This window comes from Artemia franciscana, chromosome 7 (assembly GCF_032884065.1).
Source record: "Artemia franciscana chromosome 7, ASM3288406v1, whole genome shotgun sequence".
In the NCBI taxonomy this organism is placed as follows: Eukaryota; Metazoa; Arthropoda; class Branchiopoda; order Anostraca; family Artemiidae; genus Artemia; species Artemia franciscana.
Window position 1 is genome coordinate 53,687,230 of NC_088869.1, and position 6,636 is coordinate 53,693,865.

The 6,636-nt window shown below is 31.7% G+C and overlaps 1 protein-coding gene across 3 annotated transcripts in view; it reads left to right on the forward strand.

Annotated features, from left to right (window-relative positions):
- LOC136029461 (uncharacterized) overlaps positions 1-3,234 on the forward strand; it is a 93,240-nt gene extending 90,006 nt beyond the window's left edge. For all 3 annotated transcript variants that reach the window (XM_065707877.1, XM_065707876.1, XM_065707875.1), the window contains exon 10: positions 3,024-3,234. In XM_065707877.1, the coding sequence (XP_065563949.1) occupies positions 3,024-3,148 (125 nt within the window). In that variant the 3' untranslated portion in view covers positions 3,149-3,234. The remainder of the gene's footprint in view (positions 1-3,023) is intronic.
- The last annotated feature ends 3,402 nt before the right edge of the window (positions 3,235-6,636 follow it).

The window sequence follows — 6,636 nt, forward strand, 5'->3', positions numbered from 1 at the left end:
TTCTCTTTTATGTCAGATCATCCAATTTGAGTTGAAAAAGGAGTAACTCTTTCTTTAGTCCGTAGGGTATTGAAAGTAACATCGGAATATATATTAAAGATATTTTAATTGGTAACGGATATTCAGAAAAGCTGATTAAAAAATATTAAAAAGGAAAAAAAAATAATGGAACTGGTAATGATAGAGGAAGACGGGTCAAACATAAAATATTCCAATTATTCGAGTATTTCCGTATATTCCAATTTTGTCACAGAAATTATGAAAAGAAGTAAAAAAAAATATAGAAACAGATTTTAAATATAGACAAACTTAGGCTTTTTATTGGATAACGAAAAAGATAAGATTCCGAATAATCTACAAAGTGGGGTATACAAAATCCTTGTTTTTTGGTAAATCTCATGTGGGAATTAGAAAATAGGTCTCTACAACATAAGAATGTCATAAATTGCTCTTTTAAATACAATAAAAAATTATACTTTTGAATCAGCCTTAGCAGAACATTTATTTGACCTTCCATACAATAATATACTGTTTAATCAAACAAACATAATGGACGTATCTATTGGACTTTTACGAAGTTTCCGAGAAATTATTGAAATTGAAAAAAATATTTTTAAGGGTAATAGTATTAATAGAGATGAAGGGGAATATAAATTAAAACCAATTACAATAATTTTATGGGGGGAGGGGGGCAGATCAAAATTTCAAACAGCAATGTGTTACATAATAGTTTCCAAACATGTGTCAACCTTGCTAGTGAAAGTAGAGATGAGGCTAACGCTGGAAAGATTCAACGGACCACAGCTAAGTTAGCAAGAAAAAGATTCAGTTAAATTATAATATATAAATTTCTTTGACCTGTTGTCACATAAAAACTTTAAATATGTTCAAGTAGTGTTGAACACATAGGCAGTTTTCCTATATAGTTCAAATTTGTTTAATCTGCAAATTTAATCGGGGATGACTATCTGTTTTTTTTTTATTCTTTCAAATAAAAATAGTATTTTGATTTCACTAGATCTCATTTGTCGATCTGAATATTTAAAAGAGAAATATCTGGTGTACAGACATTCGTTTGTCTTTTCTGATTCAGACATTTACAGTTTCACAATAGTTTGAAAGTTATTAATATGTAAGTTTTTTTCTGTTTATTTTTCTTTTTTCTTGTGTGTTGTTTCTGTCTTTTCTTCAGATGATTTAATTTTACTTTTTTTTTTCTGTTGATAAAGACTCCCAGACGTGGAGTTGAAATAATTGGATTATTATTATTATTGAAGTTTTGTTGTTTTTTGTTTTCTTCAACTGTTTTATTTAAATTTTTCGTTTCTCATTAATTTGTAAATGGAAAACCAGTTTAGTCTAAAAAAGTATTTGCGGTCCTTTATATAATGATCTTGTGAACTAATTTACAAAAAGACTAGAATGGTTATTGCATTAAAAATGCTTTTACGCAGTTACAAGGGTGGGATGATAAAAGCCTATTTGACAAGCAATGAAGTCTAATAAAATAAAATGAAATCTAACAATTTTAAGTCTTTCTGTAGAATCTTATGTTCTTCTTGTATGCTTTTCTATTTCTAAATCTGTCTCATTTTAGTAAGCCTACAATCTAGTTCTATATCCTTAAGAAATAGTATTTGCACGGTAACTTGAATTATGATGTCTCCATAAGACTCTAATTCTTATGAAATATACTTTTTCAAATTATTCTCAACTGTATTTTTTAATGAAAATAAAATTAAATAGCAGACTATTTTAAATTTTTATAGTCCAAAGAGTCGAAATCCCTGGGCACTTTCTAAGTTGGTGCCTGCAATTCTAGTGACTGGCCCCCGAGCCATTCTGATGAGCCATTTACAGCTATGGATATTTCTTATTTGCGAGATCTAACAGTAATTTTGTAACTCTTACCAAATCTTCACTGACTTAGAACCATAATACTTAGAACTTGGAGCCTAAAATCATTTTTATAAAATCCTAATAAGGGGGGGAGAGACTAATGCCAGAATTGCCTCTCACTCAATTGGACTATCTGTCTTGGTTTTTTCTACAATTAGCCATGACTTAATGCCCACAACTATTCCGTTTCAATTTAAACTTTAGCTCCTCTCTCGCCCATATGATTTATGTTATTTCGATTGTCTTTAGCCTGTCAATATACATACTACTCCACTAAGAGGACTCAAACAAACGAGTAGGGAAAGTGTACTTTTAGTAAGATTTGAGAAACTGCAAGACAAATCGTACAGTTAAAACTCTTGCCTAGACATTATTTAGTTTGCCGGACGGCAAACGAAATTCCTGAAATATTAATCTTGAAATTTTGAGCTGATTATTTTGTGAGTCGATTTGATCAAAGCTATTTTCTTAGATCAATAATTCTTACTTATGAACAGACGACTTTTTATAATCTTTGTGCCAACAGCCGTGTGCTAGCAATTTGTTCTGCTATTAAAACTTGAAGTGATATTTATAGAGTAACTGCAGGAGCAAAAAAATTAATTTCAGAACTAGAAAAAGACTAATTGAGTAGTGGTCTCGGCAAGGCTGAGCATGTTTGATTGTAGATTGTACTTAGATTGTGTACAAGAAAGCTATCTATTTTGATTCTTAAGGTTTATTAGTCTTAGCATATTTTAATAAGGATGTATTGTACATTGACTGTGTATAGGAAAGTTGCCTATTCTGATTTTTAGGGTTTAGTAAAATCCTTTGAACGCATTATTATCAAAAAGCTCTACAATTCGTCCTTATCAGATATCCTGGACTCTTTTTTATGGAAAAAATATAATTGATGGATGGATATACAAACCTCTTCGTGCTTTTTGAACAACGACCCCTGATTGAAGTCTAGATTCAGTGAACTTTATTTCGGATATATAATACTACAACTTATTTTGTACCTGTTATTAATTATCGAGGCTCTTATTTTACAATTTTTTCTTCTGAAATCTTTTTACAAGTGTCTTTTTCCTCCTTATTCCTCGTATTAAGAATTGTCTCAAATTTATTCTCTCTTACAGAGAACGTGGCTCCATTCAAGAAACTTCGCGGAGGAGTAGTTTTTACTGATATTATTCCAAGGTCAGCCAGTGGTAAAATTCTAAGAAGGGAGCTTAAAGCAAAGATGATGAAGGAGTTGAAATAAGCATGAGGTGTAATTTATTTAATGTTTTTTTAAGTAAACATGTTGCGTGATTTTGGCAGAAAAATGAATTTCAGAATTATAGATTATTTCTTGGACTGATTAAATAATTTTTTTTTTTTAAAAAGCTTGTATTGCAATTGAAAGTAACAAGTCACACTGAAGATTAAGACAAAAGGAACTTATTCTGTATATGAGAGAGGGGATCTGCCACCCTTCAGCATCTGTTTATTACACTTAGGTTTGCCTAAAAGTACTTGAAAGTAGACAACTTTAGCTGGTAGGATATTGCAAGGGTTTCATTTAATGACTACTTCTTAAAAAACTTACAAAAAACATTTCAATGGATTGTTTTGTGTGTAAATGAGTCTTTTTTAATGACAACTACGGTAAAGCCTTACGTCTTGAAGCTTGGAGAAAAAATGGACTTTATAATAAAAACGATCGGTTGAGGGGGTGAATGTTCCTCATATAAAGGGTAGTTTCTAATTGTTTGAAGTTTTGCTGTCACTCACTTCTTTTAATTACAAAAAGTGTTGTTTTTGACTTAGTTTCAATATAGCTAGGATTTGATAAATTATAACTACAAGTTGAAGAAAGATCACACTGAATTGGTGATTCCAGTATAATTTTTTAAGAACCAGTGTGTGTACTTACAAAACCCTCTGTTTAAGGTGTCTACCCCGATAGCTGTTTTCTTTCATGTTGCATCAACGCATATTTTAGGTGTTTAATGCTTATGTACCATGCCCTGTTTCCTCATCATGATGTATGTACGTCTGGCACCGAAACAAGGTTCTTCAGGTTCGCATCTAGCATTCATAAGTTCACATCTAGCATTCATTCAATGCAGTCGCATTTCGCTAGCTCTGATAATTAGTGACGTGTGATTGTTGGCACGAGTATTTTGGATGCTCGGATATTTGGATATTTTTTAAGAATACGGTGAAGAAATCAATTAGCAGGTCCTGCGTTTCACTGGGCCTCCTGTCAAACGATGATTGCCACTGCTGACGGGGGCCTGCCCCACTAACAGGTACGAGTTTTTTGGCAACTGTTGTAAATTACTTTTGATAAATTTGAGCTACCGATAATGGCTAAATTTAGTATTCATGATCTGGCTCTAGCAAAGTTTCGAGGATTCCCCGATTGGCCAGTTCGTATTATTGAGGTTTTGGATCCAAAGACTGCGAAATCAAAGTCAAAAGTCTTTAAGTATCTTCAGCAAGATCTGCTGAAGATCTTGATGATGCAGACGTACTGCATAATAGTGAAATATTGTTTTGGCATGTAAAAAAGCAAGGATGAATTGGTAATTTATACTTATACCCAGTTAAATTTAGGAGCAAGGTGCCACAATTAGGATAGAAAACTATGAGACTGCACTAAACCCTAGTAAAAATACAGGAAATAATATAGTATAGAATTAAAAGTGGGTGATACTTTGGAAGTAAAGGAAAATTTATTTTGCAAGAAAAAATTAAAGGTGGTATTAAAAGGATTAAAACAATAATCAAGCCTGAAATGATGATGGTGCGGTAAATGAGTTTCGTAAATATGGTGGTTTGTGTTGGTGCAGTTAGAAATAAACTACTGAAGATTATGAATGTGATTTTGGAAAAGGGGAAGTAGGCTACCTAGCAGTTTTAAGAAAACTTACCTTAACCCCTCCATAAGAAAGGTGATAATAGAGAGTGTGGTAACCATAAAGGCATTAGCTTGGTTTCTATAGGAAGTAAGTTACTTAGCCAGACGACAATTCTTAAACTTAAAGATGCTGCAGATAAAGTTTTAGTGGAAGAACATTTGATTTTGGAAAGGTTAGAGGTCGCATCGACCAAATTTTCACTTTTAGATTAATAATCGAGAAGTCCTTGAGTTACCATACTGTTTTAATCCTCTTTTTATAGATTATGAGCAAGCGTTTGTGAAGGTCTTATCCTTCTATGCCATTAATTACAAAACAAACTTTTGAAAAAAAAATTTCAGAGAAAAGAAAAAAGCCATATTAAACTTAAGACCAGTAGAAATAAATTACTGTAATAATTCAAACTCAAAACGACCAGCAATCAATATTAAAGAACAAATGAAACCCAAAGCGAACAGAAATTAAATAATCAATCATATAAATTAAACTGAAAACAGGCACTAATATAAATGAATAAATAAATCTTAACACGAGTAAAGATTAAATTGAATATTCAATTCAAGTTTAAAACAAAAAAATTATGACAATCAGGAGTTTGGCTAATGCCCCATTCCCCCTCCTCTAACCGTAAAAGCTTGAAGCATATTGAGCCATTTGCATTTTAACGAGAATTATATCTACCTTGAACATTCCTTGGGAAGAACTAATAAAAATAAACTGAATATTTGACTTCGAATGATATTAAGTGCAAAAAACTCAACAATTCAACATTTTATTTTTCTGTAATTTATTTTGTTTTTCAGTGTTGTAAATGTAAAAGAACATAATTCATTTTCAATCGCTTCTACAGGGGTATAGCCTATTATGACCGATATCTTGCACTTTATTTCCCAAGCACTTTCTAGCATTAATACCTTCCCAGCCACAGCAAGACTGAAACTTCCTTATTCGTCATGAGCCCTACTCCTTACCTGTGCACCCCATCCTTCTTGCCTGAGTAAATAAATTCTATATCATCTAATTTCATGTTTCCTGTCTTTGGGATGTAATCCCATGAGTACAGTTCTAAAATTGTGGACTCGAGAGTCAAAATATCATTACGATTGTTGATTACTGTCGTAGTAACATTCCAAGTCGCAATTTTCACACTATATATAATCCTTCAAATTTTCATCGCCTAAGGACAAGAAATACTACCGAATTAGTCCCATGGTCGGGCCATGACTCTATATTTACTGTTTGTTACAATGTTAACATGGTATATTTTATCAGAGTTTATTACTATAGCATCTTTATAGTTCGAAAATTGATTAGTGCAATTTCAGCATCCTCAAAGATCAGCCAATTTTCTTACTATTTCGAATGTATTCTATTTTATTTTAAATTTTTGATGACTATCGCTCTGGATGGTTTGTGATTTCATTATTTGAATCATCTTTTGGGATATAATTTAAATACAAATAAGCCTGATTTTTGAATCAGACTTTCAGAAAGCCTGATTGCTGAGAATTTAAAAGCCTTGTTTCCCTTCATTCAGTAATTAACACTGGATAATTTATACCATAACACCTTTACAAAGCCAAGTCAAAATAGCCTTTTAGAACTTGCTCATAACAAACAAAAATATTGCATGTTTAATGGATTGACATACGACCTAGGTCCTTTGAAATAAGACTGACTTTTCAGTATGAGGTAAAAAGTCTTTGAACAGATTTATATGTTTATGTATGTTTTCTTCTTTCTTGTTTAAAAGACAAATTAAATAAAAAAAAACAAGTTTTTCTAACAAGACTAAAGAGCGAAGCTTTGTCTTGATCAGAGCAAAAAATAAAAATTATAAGAG